The sequence below is a fragment of the Mytilus galloprovincialis genome, chromosome 8 (genome assembly GCF_965363235.1).
Source record: "Mytilus galloprovincialis chromosome 8, xbMytGall1.hap1.1, whole genome shotgun sequence".
In the NCBI taxonomy this organism is placed as follows: Eukaryota; Metazoa; Mollusca; class Bivalvia; order Mytilida; family Mytilidae; genus Mytilus; species Mytilus galloprovincialis.
In genome coordinates, this window is record NC_134845.1 from 67425443 (window position 1) to 67451553 (window position 26111).

Consider the following 26111-nt stretch of genomic DNA (forward strand, 5'->3'; position numbering starts at 1 on the left):
TGTAGGTCATAAATGGTGTTGTCCACATAGTTATAAATGTACTGGTTATACTATAGATTGTTATAGCTATACAACTTATTATACTTCAGGTTCATCAGGACCAAGTGCAATGGATTATGGGTAAATACAATTATTCGAAAACGCTTTATGCAAAAATTAGAATAATAAAACAATTTCAATGGTGAAAGTGGAAATTTTCAATTCTGACTGGGCTATCAAATTGGATATATCATGTCTGATTTCATAAGACGAATACCCGTCTTCGATATTAGCAAAGTAAAAACAGCAAACTAATAGTTCGAAGACACCATGACAATTCAATGACAAAACTGAAATTAAAACCCAAGCATTTCACACTGCATACATAACAAAAATGTGTTTTTTCATCGTTTTTTATGCCCCACCTACGATAGTAGATGGGCATTATGTTTTCTGGTCTGTGCGTCCGTTCGTTCGGTTGTCTGTCCTTCTGTCTGTCCCGCTTCAGGTTAAAGTTTTTGGTCACGGTAGTTTTTGATGAATTTGAAGTCCAATAAACATGATAAACTTGAAACTTAGTACACATGTTCCATATAATATGATCTTTATAATTTTAATTCCAAATTGGAGTTTTTACCCCAATTTCACGGTCCATTGAACATAGCAAATGATAGTGCGAGTGGGGCATCCGTGTACTGGGGACACATTCTTGTTTTTTTTATATTTATGTTTATTACAGAACATGCCAGTATTTTTATTTATATATTGTTTAATGAGTGTATTATTTGTGTAATAGGAACCAAATCTGTGAAAGCATAATTATATGGGAAAAAAGAAGACGTGGTATGATTGCCTATGAGACAAGACTTTTGCCTTGGTTGAATCAGTATGATTGGAGTTTGATGAGTCATGAGACTCCATGAGGTATAACATGATATAATGATTGCTCAATGTTTTGGGAACATAAATAAGTCACACTTCATACTTCATGGATATATGAAAATGCTTTGAACAAGAGTGATTTAAATGTTGATAGAGATTATCTTTAGATGTTCAGAGAACAAAGATTATCTTTAGATGTTCAGAGAACAAGCTTAATACTTTTATGCTGCCATTGTACATTTAGTTCTTGCTGAATTTATTTTTTCATGATTCTTCCAATTTACTACAATTCGCCAATAATAAAAATAATGGCGAGTAAGAAATTTACAGAAAACAGAAAATTGCTGCATTGCCGTCAATTTCAGTTTCCCGCAAAATTCAGACAATTACAATTAAAATGGCGGGTGTTACTGTCAGTCCCATAGTGCTCTCCAAAAAGAAACATTTACAGTTGTTTCTAAGGGCGTGCTTTCCGACTAGAAAACTCATTATGGAACGTTTTTATTTTAGTTGCGGACACAATAACAGGAGATGAAGATAGCATAAAAGAAACAGAAAGCCAACCACAAACTGGTTCTGAATCTGGATTAGAAAACGGGAATGTTTCTTACATACTAATACCAATTCGAGGCCCAATCGAACCAGGATATCCACCACCTCCTTACCAACATTAGATATAAACTATGACGAGCCAATAATAAAATAAAAATATTAGTGTTACTTATTTTAGGTATATTTTTTTTAGATATTTTTGTCATCATATGATTATTTGCACCATACACGTATGGTCCGGGTTATTGACAAGAAGATGAACATCGACAAGTATTCTATAAATTTAGTTTAAAAAAATGAATTAAACTATCATTATTATGGTTATCATTATTAAATGATTAAGACATAAAGAGAATTCTACAAACGAGTGAGAATTATAGAAAAGTTATCATTCTTGCATGTGCATTATCGACCCTTCAAAGCACCACATGTCGACTATGAAAGCCTCTCAGAAATGTAAGTGAATAGCTAAACAAGACAACTGATTAACTCAGTAGGAAGCTTGTCTATAGAGAACAAAACCTAAATGATCTAAATAATAGGATCGCATCCGAACCAAATGAGTATCATACAAATTTTGTCGGACCATACATGTTAGGCTTGTCCATATGGGGATACGTATATGATGGTGACCATGGGCGTAATGTCTAAATATTGATATGGCACGAACAGAAATTAATTAGTCAGTTTATAATCCGAATAGTTTTTGATAGTGGGCCAATAACTTTATTGTAATAACACAATTCAAGAGGGACCATGAACATATGTCTATTATGTCTTTGTATTTAAAACCCATATCGTTCGCATAAGATAAATGATTTTCAATTACTTTATTTAAGGACACAAAACATGAATAATCCCTTGTATTGAATTCATATAGTTCCCTCTTAGAACTAATACAGGAGACAAGCGTTTGGTTTTGAAATTTCCTACATGAGGCATTTGCTTCAATGTAGTTACGACCCTGTAATAAAAGTGAGGTAAGTGTTCCTGAGAAAATATACCTCAAGTTAAATGAAACCAATTTTCAGACATTTCAAGTATATTTAAATAATATTGATACTTTTATTATTAAAATATTTTGAAAGTGTTTCCCGATTTTGGTTTTGGAAAAAAGATGAATATTCATTTTCAAACTACCTCAGAACAAACCATTTATTTTTGTGATTATCAAGGATGACTTATTTATTTTCAAAATCCTCCTGCCCCCTCCCCAAGAATATCAAATGGTCGTCCTCTAATAAATAAGCAAACGATCTTAATAATATATTTTTTTCAAGTTTAAAAAGGTTCCGGAAACTAATATTTGGATAAAACTCCTTTCGAAAAGTTTGTTTCATGTTAATTCCTGTAAATATATTATTGATACTTAAAAACATCTGCTAATTTAGGTGCTAAACTTGGTAGACGAAACACATATAAAAACACAAGCAATTCTTTATTGTGCTATATCAAATACTAAAAACATAAACCCCTTACTAAAAGAAAGTTATTATACATTAAGTAAACACCTTGATTTTGGACCAAGGAATTTATACATGGTCCACTTTTATCAAAGATTACACAATGAATAAACAGTTTGAACGAAAATAATTAACTTTAACGTTATAAAAATATCCAAGTCCAATAATTTTATCTAAGATATTCAAATTTTGAAACTAGACGTTTATTTACTAAAATTAGAATAAGTGACCATAATTTACTCATAAAAATAGGTAGGTATCTCAATACACCTGGAGACAATAGAAAATGTCCAACTTGTAAAACCTTGGACGATAAAAACCACTTTCTCCTCTACTGTCAAATTAATAATGTATTACGTATAAAACTTTTTAATGACATGACAATAGATAATCCTACATTTGTAAGTTTCCAAAACTGTCGGATACTGAAAATCTTGTATTCCTGTTAAATTCTTTAAATATAAACCAAAACCAAGTGAACAAATTAGGTTCCTTTATAAAACAGTCTTTATATATATGTATGTGTTAAACTCAGTTTTGTTGTTGTTGTTACTTTTGTTCATGTCACAAGTATAACTGTACTTATATGACAATAAAGAATTAATAGCTGTAATGTTTATTAGCTAAAACATTACAATTGATGTTTAAGAGGAGAAAGATAAATCTATAACTTTTAAAGAACTTAAATTTTTAATAATAATTGATCAGCATATATATACGTTTTTAAATCAATTCTACTTTTTTTTTGTTTGAGGTAAATGTGTCTCGCATGTCTTTTAAGGCAGGAATCTAATATAATTGTATGTTGATTTTATCTAATGTATGATAATATATTATGTATAATTTTAGATTGCGACACTGTAATAAACTTACTTACTTACTTACTGTATGACAAATCAATAGACTGAAAAGAAGTCAAAAATCTTAACCTTACATTGTCCCACCGTCCCCGTGTTTGTTGCAATCCTGTATCTGCATCTTCATGTAAACATCTTTCCTGTTTTCTGCGGGAATACGATGCATTTTTTATGCATACATATCCATATGTGATTTTTTTTTTTGTAACATTTAAATCAATATCTTTTTTGTTTTATTTGGGACATATATATTTACAAAGAGCCTACACCACACTTGATTTTACGGTGATGCTATAACAGGGATATTGATATAAAATTGACCAAATAAGAGTTTTATATTGGAGGAGGTTGTCAGGGATTATATCCATAAACTCTCATACAAAGACTCCTCTTATTGTTTGTTTGATACATTTTGGCGCATTGGTTTTGTCGATTAATTGTAGCTGTAGTAGCACTAGTGCAAAATGACAGCATATTGCACGCTAATTTTCGTTATTGTGTGTGCAAAATATTTAGTTTCTACACAATAAAGTCGGATACTAATACTTAAAAATACACTGACATGTTTTCTCTCTATCAAATATAGCATATTTTAGGCTGGACAGTTGTAGTGTTCAACATCTTAGATTAAAGGTGGGGATATCGGTGGAACATTAATCATAATAGAGGTTGTCCGATTTGCTTCGTATCAGGTACGGTTGGTACGTAAAGCAACCGTTAGTGCTGTTTTGGAGGTATCATTTTAAGCATGAAATTATTTTATTCAGCATGATAAAGTCATAAGAATTGAAATGCGTATCACCAAAAAACTAACTTAACGACTTATTTGATAACGATTTCAACATTCCAAGAACACTTTGTTTATGATTATTTATGGGATGACTTATAATTAGTTATGCATAAGTGCATGAATCAAACAGACCTTTTAACGAACTGGGTTAACACGGACTTGAAAATTCTAAATATAGATTTGCGTTTCTCTTAAAGATTGTTTTCTTACAGAGTGAGACTTTAAATTGGAATAATTAACATAATAACTATAGACTACTTTCTTAAACACATGATACTGGTGTTAGTTATATTTGTTTGCGTGTAAAATTTGCGTAGTTTTCATATTATAATTAGTTCTTGCATGATTTTGAAATTAGTTTTATTATTCAATTATTTTTTTTTCGATCATTGCAGCAGAAGTTTTTTTTATGATAGTATAAGGGTGCTGAGATTTCATATTGAGTGATAAATTTGAATTTTTCGTCATATTTTTTTTCTTCTAGAAATGCATTCAAGAAAGTAAAATTGAAAAAAAAATGATTAATCAGTATTCACTATTCGGTTACCAATGAAAAAAATCTTTCCTTGAATCAATGAATGTAATTGACTAGAATAATGTTCATATGATTATACTAACGACTTACTAAAATATAATTGAACTGACATTTGTGTCCAATGAATATATTATTAGAAAAAAATTAAAATGGAAATTGGGAATAAGTCAAAGAGACAACAACCCGACCAAAGAGCAGATAGCATCCGAAAGTCACCAAAGGGTCTTCAATGCAGTTAGTAAATCCCAAATTCCGAGGTGGACATCAGCTGGCCCCCGAGAAAAATGTGTACTAGTTCAGTGAAAATGGACGTCATACGATTTATACTCCAAAACATATAAATGAACTAAAATTTTAAAAAAATACAAGACTAACAAAGGCTTCTGTATTATTTGATCCCTTATTCGTACCTTTAACGTTAGTAAAATTTCTCATACGTGTGAATGACGATTTTTGACGAATTTCAGAAAAATAGAAGAATAATGGATTATAGTTAATGAATTCGAACAACTAAAATAAACCTACAATTCTAAATTCTATCATAGAATGCAAAGAAGTCCTTCTGATTATTTATTACAAACAAGTAAGTTGATCTCCGATTTTATCTGCTATCATGCTTATCACATAGATTAAAATATATTGAAGATGAGTCCCATTTTACAGAAAGTTGTCCTTTCTATAGCGAACAGAGAAAATTATTATTGGATATAGTATACAGTTTTTGTACTACTGAATTTTAAAGAATTACCCAAAGATAAATCATATGGCTGGCTGTTGACAAATGAGCATTTACCAACTTTTATGTGCCTAGGAAATGATATTTTTCAGAGTGTAGATATGAGATTCAAAAGGAAACAAAAAATATAAATGATATTTGTTTATTATGAAAGATATTATATGGTGTAATAGTTATATGAGACACATGAGGCTCTGATCCTGTCCATAACATGATAGAAATAATTTAGGTTCTTGTTTTTATTTTTTCCAATGGTATTGTGCATTTGTTGTGGAATGATGCCGTTCGTGGGTTGTAGATTTGATTCTTATATCTCGTATCTCATTTATGCATCTTGCTTCCTACATCGTGTTTTTGTTCATATATTATACTGAAAGATTTGAAAATGCCATGTAATTAGTGAGCGTCAAAAGTAACGATTTTTTTTTAATTTACCGTTACATTATATATTTTCAATAAGGTAAATTTTGTATTTCAAAATAGCTCTTTTTTTTTAATTTTTTTTTAAAGCCTACCCACGAAAAATGCTAACTTTTTTTTTATTTTAAACTATTATATCAGTATAACAGGCAAACATAAGATAAAGTATGAATGTACTTTTTGTTTAGCTTCTTTCTGCTGATGCAATTTCTGGGGAAATAAATCTAAATTTACAACCGTTCGTTGCAACGGTTTGTTGAAAGCATAATCGAGTACACGCAGTATTGTTTGATATGAATAGGTAACATATCTCTATTAATGTTATACCAAGTTTTAGCTAAAAATCCTCTAAATACGGTTAATAATGATTCATGAAACATACATCGACATAAAGCATTGTAATGGGCATATATGAATTAATTTCAAAAATTCAATGACGGCTCCCAGTTCGTACTACGGTTGGTACCGTAGCAAATCGGGAAACTTCTAATAGAGCTTTCTTACAAATTGACGAAAGGTACGAACGAACGTAAGGGAGCACGTATTTCATTTCTACAAAAACAGTTAAAAGAGTCTTTGTTTTATCCAGTAAAACAGCATTCTTTTCTAAATCAAGTTTATTTAAAAAAAAAAATAATATCGCAAATAATACACGATTTTAATATAATCAAACAGAGAAAAATAGTGTCAAATACACTTACGTCCGATACGTTATTTACGTAAACCACGAGTACACACATTTCCGCGGGAATTTTTTAATCACGAGATTCACGATTAACATTCCAATGACATTATTGAAGATCGTTAGTCTAAATTTAACGACAAGATTCACATCTATACTATTAAACGAGAAGACCTCATTTTGTGTGTCGCTTCTCTTCCTTCCACAATAAATTAATCATCATGCCTCTGTCTTATAGGTACCATGTATAGTCGCATTTGTCACCCATTCTTATGATTATTCATTTCGGGTTATTTTGGGAGAAAAACGAAAAAAATGAGTTCGGATATTTTTCCGTCATTGGACGAAATTTTAAGTCAGACTAGACTTCCGGTTTGCGTTTTCTGTACTTTGAACATTCAAAGACTATGTAATGAATCATGAATAAAGTGTATTTGGTATCTGCTCTCATTTCAGGTTTACTATCCGCCACGGCGGTCACAGAGTTTATTAAATAGAGAGGGTCTATATAATATTTCAATAACCGTCGTGGATTGATTAGTAAACTTGAAAATTGATAGTAAAAGCAAATACACTTTATTTATAGTAATGAATGTTCATAATATACTAAACGTACGTTCATATTGAAATTAATAGAAAACAAAAAAAAAGGGAATTTTGGGAAAAAAGGAGGAGGGGTTGAAAAACAATTGTTCTGTCCCAAAGTACCTATAACTTTAGATACCTTTCCAAAATTCTCCACTCATTAAATCTTTTACAAAAAATCACTTTATATACTTTCAACCACGCTCTGAATGCCCGCGATTTTGCGGGGGTGTTCTAGAATTTTTCATCCTTGCTTAAAGTATTTCAGTTTGGGTTATTTAACTGACTTTTTGAGAAATATAAAAGACTTCCGCTGCCCTTTGGGACTGTTTTAAAATTAAATATAATTTGCATAAGTACTTGGGACAGGACAATTATTTTTGCGTTTCTCTTTATACTATGATCATACATATACTATAAATAAAGTGCATTTGTTATTTACTATCAATTCCAATAGTTTACTGACCACGGCGGTTACTGATATATTTCTGTATACTACATACATATACTATAAAATTGAATAAATTGTATTTGCTATAATTTACTATAAATTACACTGGTTTACTGGGGGAGGGGGGGGGGGGGGTCTTTACGATTCACGGCGGTCACTGAAGTATATATATATATATATCATTGACCGTTTATAGTTATTATAGTATATATCTATGTGCATAGTATACAGAAACACCCGAAGTACCTTTGACTTTTGATACCTCTCTTGAAATTATCCAGTTAAATTTTTTTTACAATTTACATACGCTATATTTCCCCGCGATTTCGCTGGTGTGTTCTAGTTTTTTTTATTTAAGAATTGAATGCTCTTTTTTGTAAATTTATTGGGGTGTAAAAGCGTTGACCGAAGTACATTTTGTATGAAGCGCGGAAGCACTTCATACTAAAAATGTGCGCACGGTCAACGCTTTTACAACCCTATAAAGTTACAAAAAAAAAAAAGCATTCAATACTTATAATTACATTTTTACCTATAGGATCATGAAAACACGCCTTTTATCAAGTTTTTATTTCATTTACCTGTGCACTTTATTGTGGGACCTCGTGTCATCATGAATGAAAAGTTGCATTGTGTAATGCAATTGATTAAGGAATATCACGAGATTGCTAGTTAGCCAATCAGAATAACGTATTATAATGAAACATACATCTTATGTAATTATTTTTATTTGTTACAGTACACTTTCAGCAAATTGTCAAAGTGGAATATCGAGATTTACTATAAAATGATGATACAATGATTTTAAAAATTAATGTTGAATAAATCTAAAAAATAAAAAAAAAGACTTTGTATATCAAGAAATAAATCTACAGTTTTGCACCATATATATTGTGGATTTTATAATGACGTTTTAACAGTACACATGTTTGGAAGATAGACACGAAGTTGTCACTTATCGTCCAGTGGCTAATATTTCATGAATGTTCAGGACTTAGGCAAAACGCAGTTATACGCTAAAATAACCGTTCCATTGCTCCGGTGTATCATATATCACATTAAGGCGATGATTCAAAAGTTATGAAATGAGCAACAGCATATGACATAGTATAAAAATCATCCTATTTTCTTCATTTTATTATTTTGAGCGTTGCAAATTATGAATCAAGGACGTATTTGTATTTCTGTTAGGGAAGAAGACATTTGTATTTGCTTTGACATTTTCTTAGGTTAAACAGTGCAACATTGTAATATTAAAAGTGGGGGAGGGGTCGGTTTTTAGTTTTCTAGGGGATATTTTTTTAGTCTGACAACTCTATATTTAGAATACTTTGTAGTGTTACCTCCTCCGACACGGTGGTATTAATTATCATATTCTAACCTATCGTACGTACCGAAATCCTAAATATATCTCAAGAAAAATCCAATTTAATAACTTCAACTTCAACTTTTATTAACACTCTAGACAGTTTACACTGTAACAAGAGGCAGACAAGTAATACAAGTAATAATTTACAATGGTGAACAAGATAGAAAGAAATATACATACATAGTTCATTATACCTAATTCTCTGTACACAAGTATACACATACATAACACGTGATAATTATTCAAAGCTATAATAATGGGATCTGAGATCGCCAGTCGATTACATGTAAGTGATAATATATTAGAATTATAGATATTTCATAAGTTTTTTGATAAAAATAGACAAGTTATTTAAGACTTTTACATTACATAAAGACATCAAACCTTTCATTTTATATTCTGAGGGGTTAACAATATAGTAATTTGGAATATATGCACGTCTTAATTTTTTAACCTCGTCATTTTGACATACAAATAAGTAATGAAACTGATTTCCAATACAATTACTTTTACACAAAGTACATAGTCGTTCCTCTTTTGGAATATTATGCCATCGACCAGTTTCTAGTGGAATTTTGATATTTGAGCATCTAAGTTTGGTAATATATATTCTATTTTCTTTTTTTAATCTTACCAAATAATTTTCTAAACAAAAAGCGTGTTTAAACAGTAAATAATATCCACCTCTAGAAGAGTTTTCAGCATCACTAAACCACTTTTGAATAAACTGATCTTGTAAAATTTGCTTAACATATATTTTGATGTCAACATTTCTTAAAATACATTGATTGTTCCATACATAGCTTAAACCTGTGTTTTCTAATGTAGATCTAATACAATTAATCCACTTAGAAACAATATTTCCAGAATTATGCATCTTATACAAAAATTGGTATAATAATCCTGATAATTTCGTGCTGTTTAACAATAATTTTGACCAGAATGATAAAATTCGTAATCGTACTTTAATTTCCAAGGGATACGTGCCAGTTTCACCGTACACCATATAATTAGGAGTACTGCTTCTTAATGAAAGAATTCTTTTCAAAAATTTTAAATGAACTCTTTCTAAAGCATCTATGTTTTCGAAACCCCATATTTCACAAGAGTAAATCAGTATGGGTTCAACCAAAGAATCAAACAATTTTAGTTGCAAATCAATAGGAATATTTAAATTCCTTATTTTTCTGTAGAGAGCATAGAGTGCCTTTTCTGCTTGTTCTATCAATTTTTTTCTGGCATTTGTAAATCTACCGTTACAATTAAACAGCAAGCCTAGATAAGGATAAAAATCTACTATTTCAATATCAGAACCATATAATTTAAAATCATGTAAGTGGTTTCTTTTGCTTTTTCTTTTTGAAAATATCATAATCTTTGTCTTATCTGTGTTCACAGAAAGTTTCCATTGAGTACAATATAATTCAAACATATCTAATGTATTTTGCATATCACTTGCTGTTTCGGCAAGTATGATAGTGTCATCTGCATAAAATAAGATAAAAATTTGTAAATATAGTCCAATATGTTCTTGACAATGCGTTGATACTGTTTCAAGTCCATTTATGTTATTTTCACACAAAAATTCTTCTAGATCCGAAAGAAAAATAGAAAACAAAAAAGGTGATAAATTTTCTCCTTGGCGTACCCCGAGATCACTAGAAAAGAAGCCAGAAATATCATTTCCCTTTTTGACACAAGATTTAATGTTATCATACATATTAAAAATCACTCTTAAAATTTTTCCGGTAACTTGATTTTTTACCAACTTTTGCCATAACCCCAATCTCCAAACAGTATCAAACGCTTTCTTAAAGTCGATAAACGTACAATAAAGTTTTTTACCAAATGATAAATATAATTCTATCAGCACATGTAAACAAAATATGTTATCCAGAGTTGAATAGCCTTTCCTGAAGCCAGCTTGTGCTTTTGGAATTATTTCAAATAAGTCTGCATATTTTGAAAGTCTCCCATTCAGTATGGCAGTAAATAATTTTCCCAGAGAAGATACTAGAGTAATTCCTCTGTATGAGTCAGGATTAAGGGGGTCCCCCTTATTTTTGAAAAATGGCAAAATAATACCTAATGTCCAAGCTTCTGGAATGGCTCCAGAGTCTAATATTTTATTAAATAACTTAAGATAAAGGGGCATCATAAATTGAATGGTAGATTTCACATATTCATTGATGACCATATCGTAACCTGGCGCTTTTCCGTTTTTTAAATCTTTAACGGCTTTAAAAATTTCATTTTCTGTAATTTTACCATTTAAGATTGCATTTACACGTTCGTCATTGCAATCTGGTATTTCAAAATCTACATCATCTCGTTCTCCGTCTGTGTTCAAATTTTTAAAATAAGCGTGAAGTTCATCAAGATCGATTGGTGTGTTTTTATCCTGTGGTCTTTCAAAATTATTCAAAACATTCCATAATTTTTTTGGATCATGTTGATCCATACTACGCAGCTCGTTTTCAGCTTTAAATTGAAACTCCTCGTAACTTTTGTTCATTACTGTTTTATATGCCTTACTAGCTTTTTTCAAATCGTATCTACTTTCCTCTGTTTTAAATAAATTATGTGTTTTCTTTGCTTGATGAAAATTATCTCGTTTTAAACGACATTGCGCATTAAACCACGGTTGGTGTTGTTTTGAATTTCGATTAATTTTGGCGGGTTTATTTCCGAAATTTTCGATGGCTGAATCAAGAAACACTTTATTTAAACTTTCGACTAATTCGTTAAGGTCAGTTTGAAAATTTTCATTAGTTATATCAAGCGTGTCTAACTGGTTCGACAAGTTATCAATGGTCAATTTACTTTCAACGCTGTCAACAAATTGATCTCTTTTGTCACCAATCCAACGAATATGCTTACTAGGCACATTCGGTGAATTGTTTTTATCAAGCAAATCATCAGGTAACATCGCTGAAAGATTGAATTGCAATCTACAATGAATATCAGAAAATAACGAATCAAAATCAATAACTTCAAATTCCGTAATATAGGGGAACAAATCTCCTGATACTATTAAGTAATCAACTAGACTAGTTTCTTTGCTAGTTACTTTGCCCATATTTTTGTCGTTACCAATTCTGCCATTGGCAATATATAAACAATTGTTTTTACATAATTGCAAAAGTTTGTTACCATATACATTGATGCGACCTTTGTCCTCAGACGATCTTTGTAAGGATACATTATATAAACATAAATTGTAATAGTCATATAAACATCTATCTATCTCATCTATTCCATCATAATTCAAAATTTTTGAAAGTTCATCGTCTGGTATAATATAATCACAAAGAGACCCTGTTCTGGCATTAAAATCGCCAAGTAGTGCAGTTGCAGTGCTTTGATCTTTTAACGTAATTAATTCTGTTTCAATTTCATCAAAGGCATCCTTGGAGGAGTACCTTGAATTTTCGGGAGGTACATAAATACAACCAAACATAATTTTAGTTAATTGCATTGGAATATCTACTTTAACCCAAAGTACAAACTCAGAGTCTGTGTTTATAAATGTAAGAAAATTTTTTAAACATTTTTTAAAAATAACTGTTATACCTCCAGATTTTCGTTCAAATTTTTTTCTATTTTTGGTAAAATAATCATATCCCTTAGGCAAGTTAAGCTGGTCTAAATCATCTAGTTTTGACTCAATACATACAAAAATGTCATTTAGTTCAATCAAATCAGTAAATTCTTTAAATATTAATCGATTTTTTAGGCCACATACATTTAAGCATGAAATATTTAATGAGTGAGAATTGTTACATATACTGGGTTTAAAGTTCAACTGTCCTCTTGTTTGCCTGTCCTATATGTGGCGGGGACGGCCAAAACCTGCTCTTGATTCGTCTCGTGAGCCAAAGTGCTCCCTTAGAAATTGACTGCCTTGTTGAGATGGATACATGTTGTCTTGCGAAGGGTTGTTGGGTACATTGGAAGCATTTTTCTGAGCTTCAATTACATCTTCAGGATATATTCTGTGACCATTGACGTATAGCTTGTCTTCTTTAAGTGTCGCAGCATGCACGATTATTGTCCGAAGTTCCACGACTATTATATAAATATGTCAAAATAAAGGATCCCTAAAACGAGTCTTACGTATGATTCGTCAAGCATACGTACCTTTTGTCAATTTGTAAGAAAGCTCTAATGGGCGAAAGTAATGCTGGTATGTTTTAACGCTACTTCGCATGTCTAAAATGATTTACAGGTTTTGATAAAAAACTAAAACAAAATAGGTTATTTGTGGTAGTACAATAAATATCAAAATAATGTTATCCATCCGCAATGGAGATGTTCCGGACCATACACGTATGGTCCGGGTTATTGATAAGATGGAAATCGTAAAGGTATTTTATAAATTAAGAATTTAAAAAAAAAATAACTTAAACAATCATTATTATATGATTTAGAAATAAATTATTTTTTTCAAACGAGGGAGAATTATAGTAAAAATTATTCTTACATGATTGTCGACCTTTTGAACCATCATATGTCGACTTTGAAAGATTCCCAGAAATGTCTAAGTCTAACAAAGACAATTGTTTAACTCATATTAACTTCAGCTATCTTTATACTCTTAATTTTAATCAATGTTGGTATTGAAATTTGTTTTTATTTTTAAAATTTTTTGATTATTTCAAATTTTTCATGTTTTTTTATTTAGCGAGATCTTGTTCCTTTTAAAATTCTCAATCTTAAAGTAACATTGTTACTATAAACGTATAAAATTGTAATGAGCAATAAAGGTTACACATCAATTGAATGAAAATAAATTTGGTTTCTGAAAGGTAGTTTACATGTACAAAGAAGAGAGGACAAAATATCATGCTTTAAACATCGTGTTTTCACTTAAGGACTATAAAGTCGAAAAGATACAGGAACTTCAAATTAGGCTAAGGCTAGATGACAGATATATTAAGATTAAGACAATATGTTATCAGTGGTAATAGACGAAGGAATTCAATTTGTAACGTATGCTTTTGAGTTTGGAGAATGAAATGCGTGTGCCTTGTTAGGAAGTTAGAATTTATTCGAAAAATACCTATTTGGTCTCAATTTACATATGATCCGAGCCGAACAAGTACAATACTCATATGGTTTGACCATACGCGTATAGTCGGACCATATGAGTAAAGGCATACAGTAGCGACCATACACGTATGAACGAAATAATCATGGTCCGTAACAAATTAAAAAGATCAGTTTGCAATCCGATATTTTTTGCATTGGCACAATAGCTATAAAATATCGTAATAACACAATTCGCAAGGAACCGTGAAAAGGTTTCTATTATATTTTGTCATACATTTAAAACCCATTTCGTTCACAAAAATGTAATGATTTAAAATTGATAATGGACATAAAACTTGAATACTCCTTGTGATTGATAATATTGATAATTGGTTCCTTATGACCCAATGGCAAATAGTTCATTGTTCAGACCAATCTTTGGATTGAAAGCATATAGTTCCATGTTGAAACCAATACCTATATTCAGGTGCTTATGGACCAATACCTATATACAGGTGCTTATCTTTGTTTTCACTGTATTTGCGTTGGTACATGTACACTTATTTTGCAGACGAATCAATAGAGATATGTTTAGTCATGGTATCAGTATTTGAGTATTGACGATTTACAATCAATATTGCATTATTTCAGTTCTTTATACTATATACATGTATCACATTTGTATGTTTAATTTGGCTTAAATATTTACCGGATTGAATGTCTCTAGGATTTCCACATTAGATGAAAAATGTACAACAAGTAATTTCCTTTGTATTGTTAAAGATCGTATGAAACAATGTGTGCAGGGTATATTATCAATAGTATTATGCAATTGTTTGAATATTATAAAACCTACCACGATCATTTAATATAATAGTTATACTCGTGTAGTACGGTGTACGTGTAGAATACAGGATAAATGGAGTACAATTCGTACAATTTTGTAATAATTCTTCTCGTCTGTGATTTTTCAGTTGCCCTCCATGGTAAGTATAATTATAATATGTAGATTCAACGCAATGGTCAAAAGTTTTGTGATTTTACTTACAATTATTGAAATCGCGCGCTTTTATTGAATTAGTTTCGACATTGCATTAATATTAATTAAAAGTTCTGTTATTAATGTACTATAAATTTATTACAGTCTTTTGAAAAGCTGGTTATTTTTAAACAGAGCAGCGAACATTCTAAAAACCTCATGGGAGAGATTTCTACATGTCAACGATCTTTGTTGGCACCCAATACAAGACAAATTTACAGCCTTTATCAAACGTTTCTTTACCTGAAACCAATCTAAAATTATCACCCTTTATTCCCATCGATTGAATTTTCAGATCCCATCTTTGAAATAACTTGTCAAGTAGACAATGCAACCGAGCTAATGGTGGCTGGGGCGTCTTAATTAAAATCCATAATTGTTTTCTTTCAAATTTGTCAAAATGAAAGGTTTTATAATGCTTTTCAATAAAAAGAATGGGTCATAGGACTTTTTTTCACGCTACAGGTTGTGCAAAGTTGTTAGATTTTGTAAAGATCAACTGCTTCCGTTTTATATCAACTGCTTCCGTTTTATATCAACTGCTTTCGGTTATTATCGCATGCTTTTCTGTAACTTTATCGCATGACATTTCGACGTGATTCGGCAAATTCCGGAAAATACATCTCAATGGTACGTATTGTGTGTAAAACATAACAAAGTTGGATGAAAAAAATATTATGAATCAGGAAAATATATTATTAAAAAATGCATTTTTTCAAAGTTTAAAAAATAGTTTTTGTCTGTATGTCTTCTGCTGAAGTATATGATAAAAAGAGCATAACATGTCATTTTTCATATCAAACCCCTTATCAGCCCATGGTCAAAATCATCCATCGAGCCTGTCGACTCTCGGGCTGATAACATGACCTAGGGCTGATAAGGGGTCTGATATGAAAAGTGCCATGTTATAATCTATATATCAAACGGGACATAACGTCGCCATCGAACAATCATTTTACTTTATCTTAACCATTTGTGAATAGCCATGAAGTTGTGGGTCCAAATAAGTTATTTAGCCAAAATGAGAATTTTTCACCATTATGTAGTCCAACATTATATATGCAAAGTTTTAAAGCTAATTACCTTATAGTTTCTGAGAAATGAAGAAGCGAATACATATAAAAGGTACAAACAAGTATTGCAGAACTCTTAAAACGTCTGCATGATTGTTGTTAAACTATTTCATAGGTAAGGTATTGCAGAAATGCAAAGATGTTGGAATGTTTTTGTTTTCACCTTACAGAATATTTGAATGCATATCGTCAAAACATCCCATAGTACATTTATTAGGGAAAACGAGATGTGATATAATTGTCGTTGGTAAAATTTTCCATTAGTACATGTATGACAGAACTATTTTATCATGAACGGTTCCATTTTTACCACGCTTCAAAGGCATATTTAGACAAACATTAAATACACAAAAAGCCTGTACCTCTTCAGAGATTTAAAAAACAGCGAAAAATTTAATTTTAAAACTGTTTTGTTTTCATCGTGTCAGCATACTACATGTAGCTCATACTATTCTTTAATTGTTTATGATATAAAACAATCTATTTATACATGTTAGAATAAAGAATGGAAACGGGGAATGCGTCAAAGTGACAACAATCCGACCTAAGAACAGAAAATTCCCCAATGCCACCAATGGGTCTTCAACGCAACGAGACTCCCGCGGATGTGGGCTTCAAATGGCCCCTTAACAATAATGTATACTAGTTATCTAGAAGGATGCCACACTGATCTCCGAAACATACAAATGAACCAATTTAGAAAAAAACATATTTTGTACATCACCTGACAAACAAAATCATAGATTTGATGTAAAAAAAAAAAGGAATATGTCCATGTGTTATTTGTAAATATTGTAACTAATGGAATCAAAGACTGATAACTAAGTTAACATTGCTTGTAAATAAATCTTACTTATCCTGTACCAAATAATTCACACAACCTTACATTAGAAGTCGAGGATCACTGAAACAGTGTATGTAAAGTTCTAATCCAGCTAGTTCGTTTGCACTGTCGTATGCGAGTAATTCTATTGTAGAATAAAAGATGATGGGGGAAAACTGCGTTTGTTTACTTTTTGAAAGTACAAAATAATTAATTTTAGTGTAATACTACTGCTTTTAATTAACACAATTTCATTTCAATATAACTTTTTAATGTATAATAACAGGATTAAAGTCCCAAAAAGTGTAATTGAAGCAGCTGAATCCATAATATTGTTTACTAAATGCGATGCATTATCACTGTAAGTGCAATCGTTTTAGTTGTGGAATTGTATGAGGTGCAATGAATTTTCATTGTTGTTTTATATGATAATTCGACATGCAATTACTGAAAATAGTCTTAATGACTTTTATAATATTGATGATAATTACAATTTGAAATGAAAGTTAGTCGTAGATGCCTACTTAAATATACACGGGTATGACTAACGTACGGTTGATTCTGCGATGTGTACCGTTCTTCGATTTTGTTTCTGTACATTGGTTGCAAGCAGGCCTGGGGCCATTACATTGCAATGTAATGCATTACATTACAATTACTTTGTGATTCTTCCATTACAATTACAATTACAATTACATTTTTTCTCACATGTAATGCATTACATTACAATTACTTTGCCTGTGTAATGCATTACATTACACATTACTTTTTCAATATAAAAACAAAAAGCATTTCAAAAACAGAGGTATATGTACATATGTATATAGTGTTAGGGACATAGACTTCAAATACTTAATATGTCCATTGCACGTTATCATCATAAGTGGTTTAAATGTGATGCCATTAAGAGAACAGCGATCAGTTCTGTACACCTTTCCGGCAATACTTAAAAGCCTTTCTACAGGAGCTTATGTGCGAGAAATGGCTAAATACTTGATAGCTGTATTAACCAAAGAAGAAAGGCACACTGAATTTGACTTCCATTATTCCAGTGCATTGATTGAAATTTCTTCACATGGCTCAGACAAGTAGATGTCAACATCATGTACTGCACCTTACCTGTGTCTATACCCTTTGATTGAGTAGTAGGAGGCATGAAACTGAAAAAGTCACTTTTAAGTTTCTTAGGTGGTGGTAAAAAATAAATAAATTATCATATAATTTTGTTTCTAACATTGATCACTTAATCATTAAGACATCATTAAGGATTTCAAAGGGATATAATAAATGTGTCATTAAAGGATTATCTTGTGAAATGCCTAAGGGTTCTGTGAGGACAAACATAAGTTAAGAAGATTTGATTGCAATAAAAACATTGTGATATTAATTAGGTGAAATAACAACACAGACAGGACCCAAACCACAGTTTGGTTTAAAAGTGTTGTTTGATATATTCAATATTTCATTGAAATACATGTAAGGTGTGTATAGAATTATGAAATTTTCATCTTCATATTTTTTTCATTGATCTATATAGTTTTGTTTGATAATTTTTTTCATAAGATTTTTCAAAGACCACCTAACACCAAAATATTCCCATATCATATTAAACAAATATCAGAAACCAAGATCAAAGACTTGATATTTTTTACCATTTTATATTTCTTACCTTAATGTGTGTTTTAAAGATTGATGTAATTTATTTAATACAGTAATTAACTGTGACAAAAATTTTATTCCATACTTTCTTTTGTTTTTGTTAATATTTTATTTTTATTATACAATATTCTTCAAATTTATCTGTTTTACCAATTTGTAATGAAAAGTAATGTATTGTAATGGAGGCATTACATCAGTTTTTAACTAAAGTAATCATTACATTACATGTAATTGTAATGCAGAAAATGTGCATTACAAATTACTTTGCATTACATCCAAAAAAAGTAATATTACAATGCATTACAATTACAAATTACCATTACCCCAGGCCTGGTTGCAAGTTATTGTCATAGATCTGTACCGTTCGTTAGTTTAACATCGGGGACATTATTAGCTGTTTCTATTTAAGTGACTATCTTTTATGTTTTGTTAGCATGCATTATTTTGCAAATACTAAAACTATTTGACTTTCTAACATTTCTATTGAAGATTAAAACAACCTGAATTTTGTATTTGTTTGACGCGAAACAGAACTAACTGGAGCTAGAAAGGCCCACTTATCGGAGCGTCTGGTTGCAATCCAGCATTTTGACCTTGAAATCTAAGGTCAAGCTCAAACGAAGGTCAGGGTGATATGCGTCAGATGACACACGTTCATATCATGCATATTCAAATATTTTTGGTGATTTTACTATTAGTTTGTCATGGATCCGAAAATTTACTTGAGCATAATATTCATGAATATAACGTATTCCTACGGCGAACTTTCCTTGAAAATTTTAAGTACTCACTTAAAAAAGCTCTGAAAATTTGTAAAAGTAAACTGTATTCAGTAAATCCTTACAATTACGTATTTGCTTATTTGTAACAGCTACTTAAAAAGAAATTGAAATATAAATTAAGGTGACTCGGTTGTTGTTCGAACTTTCTTTACTGTATAAGATGTATACACAATGGCATGATCCATATCAATTACCCGATCTTCCAAGCGTCAATTCGTTGTGAAAGATGATAACGTTTCCTCTCACTCAATCGTGAAATGAAGATCGTTTTGTGACTGCTCTTTGCTATCTAAAATGCATCCATTAGAGCTATTTACCTAATGCTTGTATTTTAAAGGTTTGGTTGGCTTGCTTGCTTTGTTTGTAATTTTTTGTTCAATCTTAATTACAATGCTTAAGCAAACATTTATACAAACAAAGCAAGCAAGCCAACCAAACTTTTAAACTACAAGCTTTAGGTAAATAGCTCTAATAAATGCATTTTAGATAACAGAGAGCAGTCACAAAACGATCTTCATTTCTTTGTTTGTATAAATGTTTGTTCAATCATAATAACATTGTTAAGCAAACATTTATACAAACAAAGCAAGCAAGCCAACCACACTTTTAAACTACAAGCAATTAAGGAAAAAAGCTCTAATGACGTTTTATTAGTATGTGATGTGGATTGAGACCGAGACCGAAACTTTGCTTTTTCGATGACGTGGATTAACTGTCCAAGATAGATGACAGTGTCATAGTAAAGGATAAACTGTATCCTACATATAGATCTAGATCTAGACAAATTATTAGAGAATTAGAGAAAAGAGAATCTACTATATTAGCAATAAATGCCATTTTTACGGAATTTATCGATATATTACCTCAGACTTTCATTCACTAAATGTGCATATATAATCAATCCTTCTGACTTTATAAAAGTTGTTCAGAGAGTCGGATGATTTAAGACTTTATCTAATGAAAATTGATTAATTTCTTTCTGTCAAAATGCATCGCATGTACAATAGACATGAATCGCCCTACAGTGAAAATGAAAGTTTAGTATCATTATTCGACAGTAAACATGAATCGCATGACGAAAACAGCATTGTGGAATTTGATTCAGTATCAACAAGCTGAATAACAAAACCTGTTTTATGTTATACAACATTAATAGTTACGTTAAAAAGGTACATTTTAATCATTAATTGTCGAAATGCGTATCTTGTGCATTTAAATTGGTACCTATTATATTACGATGAGAAAAAGTCCATGTACCGCTAATAGTTATGACATTATGTTTATCGATTGAAAACTAAGTATAAAAAGTTTGGAAGATATGTTTTCTATAATATTTTTATAAAGAAAAAACAAAGGTTTTTTTTTATTGTTATTTTTTTATCAAGGAACTTGTAAGTTTGGTTACTATAGCTGCGATAGCGGAGCTCAAGGGTGTTGTCCTGATGATTATGTTTGTACCGGCTATACAAAGTGTTCGAAAACTTATTATTATTATTCATCGGATTCTAGCTCATCAAATGTGGGGTAAGTTAATATTAATAAAAAAAACTGTTTGAAAAAGCAAATGATAAAACCTAACGAAACAAAGTTTTTCCAGTGTTACTGTGCATATATAGTGGAAGTCACCAAAATGCAAATAGCATACAGAAAATGTTTGAATATCTTTTCAGTATAGACTATTTGCCATGTCACTAAGAAATAATTATTAGCACGCAAAGTCAGAAGTCTATTAAATTGGTGGTTGTCATATGTTCCTGTCCGTCATTTGTTTTGCGTTTATTGTTTTAGCATAAACAAAGCGGTGACCCTTTATAGGTTTTGTAGTTCGTGTTGCTTAGTCTTTAGTTTTCTATGTTGTGTCTTCTGTACTATTATTTGTCTGTTTGGCTTTCTCTTTTTTAGACATGGCATTGTTAGTTTACTTTCGATCTATGAGTTTGAATGTCCCTCTGGTACCTTTCGCCCCTCTTTTATAGCTCACTTTAATTGTAAGGTCTCGGTTTCGCTCACTGTTAAAGGCAAAACGGTGATATGTAATTATTTAATTGATGTCGTTTGGATAGTTGTCTCATTTGGTAATCATGAAAGAAGTGACATAGTTTAGAAATAAAACAAATGGCCAGTTTTTATTTTAAATATACATGTAGTAACTAGTCGGTATCTTTTTTAAATTTCTTACGGGAGAATTTATAGACAATTAAGATGTTTTCGGTATTTTTTTCACCAAAATGTTTATGCTTTCACTTTACAATAGAACCACTATGCTTTTTAAAAAAAACCAGGCTATAACTCAAAACAAATCAAATAAAACAAAATTGAAATTCTCTCTAAATGTTTGATCTTTGGAATGTAGATCATGTTTTGAGTATTAAAAACAATGCAAATTTACGGATACCAAATAATCTTTGATACTGATGGAAGGATTTAGTAACTTATCCTGAAAAAAAGATAAAGTTAAGATTACGAAGCCTGTAATCTATAATCGTATTTATTGGTTTTCTCTTACTGACATACGCTTTATCTGCGCATCATTGTACGTACCTTTGAAAAAAGAGAGACGGAATGAGAAGGCTGACCATTTATTTGTTCCTACAAAAGAAGAATCAAGCTGACTAATATTTAAGACATTGACCCATTTTTCGGAGTGCCTTTGATTTCATTCTAATTTTCGTAGAAAAAAAGCTTTTAATGTCTGCTAAGGTGTAATTCAAGTGAGACTTCCATCACATTTTACATTACAGGAAAGCAATTTATTGAAACAAAGTGATCACTTTGAGTGTTTAGTTAGTTGCATTCCTGTTTCACAAAAGTATAGCCAATATATCTATTAATGCTTACAATATTTCCATGGTAAAATATATTATTTTTTTCTTCATAAAACACTTACATGTACCATGGTGCAAGCTTTGCAATCATTTACATAATTGTTTCATTTGCGGGTTAATTTGCTCAAACAGAAACACAATAAAGACTTAAGTAAGAAACTGCACCCATTTCAGCACCAACTACATGGATGGTTCCATAATTATGCTGTTTTAAAAAAGGCGTCATATACGACTTACATTGTTTCCCTGCCCCCCCCCCCCCTCCTCCCTCCCCCTTGCGATTTTATGGATTACTTGTCAGTAAATCTTAAAAGTTGAAGTGGTACCCGAATGGAAAATTGTTAACTTCTGTAAATCAAATATCAAAGATCAATCATAACATGTAATCCACCATTTTCATATTTGGAAATACCTGCATCGAGTCAGGAATATGATAGTTGTTTTCCATTTGTTTGATGTCTTTGAGCTTTTGCCTCTTGATATTTGTTAAATGATTTTCCGATTTGAATTTTCCCTGGAGTTCGGTTTATTTGTAATTTTACTTTTCATGCTAGCACTTTATGTAAAACTGAAGATGTTGGAATTTAAACTACAAATATAATACAAAAGATGTAATACTGATTCGTGAACACCAGACCTACAATTGGTGAATTAATTTTTCCTGGATAGTGAAACCATACATATAAAAAAAAATATTATAGAAGAAACGTCTTTGAAAATCAAGAAATTTTGATAAACGGCATGAAAAGTTTCGAAATTTAAATAAAAGGCGAAATATACCAATGAAAACTAAAGTTAATATCTTATATATTTAAAGATACAATTCTTGTACTTGATATACACGCTGATGGAATTTTGCAACATAGAAATGGAGATTTCGCAGTTTGGAAGCTAAAATCAGCCATTTTGCCGTAAGGTTCACAACTTCATTGTACATTTCCTGATTGGAATGTTGATCGTGTGTTTTCCACATGATGATGTCTGTCAAACCGTATAGCATAACAAACACAAAATTTCTAATTTACTCTCCAACAAATTATTTTATTTAAAAGCTTGACATTTTAGCGACTATTTTGTAGAATTGTTCAACATTTAATATTACATTCAACAAAAGCGTTTTATAGTAATATTGGTAGAACATGTATTATTCTATTTACACGAATTAGTAAAAGTAAAGGTGATGGTATTTTATTGTAGCTTAAGTAAAACTATTATTTTACATTGTAGAAAAATAGTTGGAGCTTCCATTGGTGGAATAATTGGGCTTTTGTTCTTAATTGCTTTTCTGATAGGCTGCTGTGAAGCATGTACATGTCCATGTAGTAAGTTATTGTACTGCTAGCAGAAATCTATATTAAAACTGCATAATTCAAATAATCAGATATAATAATAATGTCAAAGTGATATTAGCCATTCATTCGTACAATAGAATTAATTAAGATTGTTTTTTTTTGGTTTGTTGCGGTAATAAAAGATTGTTTTGTCGTTATTAAATATTATTTTGCCGTAATTTAGTTTTGTTTTGCCGTAATTTAAGATTGTTTTGCCGTAATTTAGTATTGTTTTGCCGTAATTTAAGATTGTTTTGTAGTAATTTAGGATTGTTTTTGTTTTGCTGTGAAAAAAAGATTATTTTGACGTAATTCACGATTATTTTGCCGTAAATAAAGATTATTTTCTGTAATTTAAGAGAGTTTAAACGTATTTTAAAATCGTTTTGTCAGTTGAATGCATATCAAAACATATTATGCAATATATTGAGATTAAAAACTATTCGATAGTACATAACACAAAATGTATCAAATACAATCAACCACAAAGACGTCATGTTAGCCTCAGACATCAGACAAAAAAGCGCTGTGCCTTTGAAATGGTCTATACTTTTGTCTTTAATTTGGGCTATGTTACAAATACATATTATACGTCATTTGCTCAGTAAATGCCCGTCTTTGTTTCTTTTCAGAAAGAACAAGAAAAGTCCAGTCAATCGACACACAGTCAGACGGAAATAGAAGAACAGCGACAGATATTCGACAAGAAACTGGTGGTAACATCTTACAAAACCCACAGCATACTAACGTACAACCGCCTACCCAGACCTCATCAGATCCAGAACCAGGATATCCACCGCCATCCTACCATATTTAAACAAAATTTTAAGAAAACAAAGAAAAATTTAGTGTTTATTTTAATTAATTACGAAAATTTAAGCTTTATTGTTTTGTTTTCTTCATTTTTAAAATGTTCTCAAAAATGTCATATTCTGTGTACAGTCATGATTGAATATTAATTTGCAGTAAACATTGTATCATATATATGTATTTCCTTTAAATATTAAGGGGTTTAAATCTAATAAGAAATTGAAAATGTTGGAATAGACAGAAGATGCCGATATTAATGGTGTCTTCCTACTATCCATACATTTTAAAAATACATTTTCTTTCTATTCCTATATAAAAAAAAAAGTACAAAAAATGCTGTTATAAGGTAATTTGTTGTTTTAGCAATTTATATTTAATTGAAGTACAGATGCATATTAAGTGAGTAAAAAAAATACATTCGTTTTACTTTTTCATGAAGAATTAGGCTTATCCTATAATGATAAAAAAAAGTATATGGTTGAATATCATATAACAAAGCCAAATTCAAAAATCACTTCATAACACTCAAAGTTATATGATCCACAGTACGGAGATGCTGCATGCACCACACATATGATAAGACCTATAGAAAGGATCAATGTATGTATTAGTCCAGGATCAGAATAAGTTTTAGTTAGTTTTCTAATTATGGTTCATTAAACATGCTTCTTGTAGAACTTCATTTCCGGTTTATGATATATGGACAAGTTCTCATATCTTAATATATTGTTTTGAATAGTTTTTTTCTTATATTTTTCTCTTATGTATAGGATATTTTTAATTTGTAGACTTAAGTTTTTAAAGTATAACATGTGTATAATATGGTGCTTTCAATACTGCTCACATCATTGTGTTAGTAAACTCTATCTTTTGGGACTTTGTAACAATTTGTTTTAGGTGTATTCATTGACAAACTTTTCATTACACATTACAGAAAATAAAAACAAGTTTTGAAAAAAAATAGAAAATAAATAAATAAAACGTAATAGAGACGCAGGACGATTTCAATGAGACAAGAACATGCTTTTGTTAGATTTTTTTTTTTCATATTTTCTACTTTTAATATTTTGTAATTAGACATGGATGAAAAGCGGTTTTATGGATATTTACCTGAAGTAAATTGGCGTTTGATTTTACAACGTAAATGTATTTATTAAAGTTGAGCATACATGTGTTTTCTGTTTTGTAAACAATCACACGTGAGTGTGTGTCCGCATAGTGGTCATCTATTGGTGTTTTAAATTATATTTAATAAACAGGTTTGTGTTTTAAATTTATGATATTTCGGATTGGTCAATATTTGTCGCATTGCGTAAATATATTGAGTATGATTTTTGATATGTAAATAGCACGGGATTTTAAAAGCGCGAATAGTTTTCTTGTTAAAGTCCGAACGTCATAACGCTTCAAATTCAAAAGCAAGTCAATAAAATCGTG

At 30.6% G+C, this 26111-nt stretch overlaps 1 protein-coding gene across 3 annotated transcripts; it reads left to right on the top strand.

The window, feature by feature from the left end:
• LOC143043481 (uncharacterized) lies at positions 1–25833 on the top strand. 3 transcript variants are annotated; one of them, XM_076215762.1, is made up of 4 exons: positions 15191–15318; positions 21094–21232; positions 23761–23855; positions 24497–25833. In XM_076215762.1, exons 1-4 carry the CDS (start codon positions 15252–15254, stop codon positions 24679–24681), a joined length of 486 nt encoding a protein of 161 aa, XP_076071877.1. In that variant the 5' UTR covers positions 15191–15251; the 3' UTR covers positions 24682–25833. The 3 variants fall into 3 exon arrangements, 2 of the variants coding, with proteins under 2 accessions (XP_076071878.1, XP_076071877.1); XM_076215763.1 differs by lacking the exons at positions 15191–15318; positions 21094–21232 and adding an exon at positions 1–120; XR_012968420.1 differs by lacking the exon at positions 23761–23855.
• Positions 25834–26111: the final 278 nt, after the last annotated feature.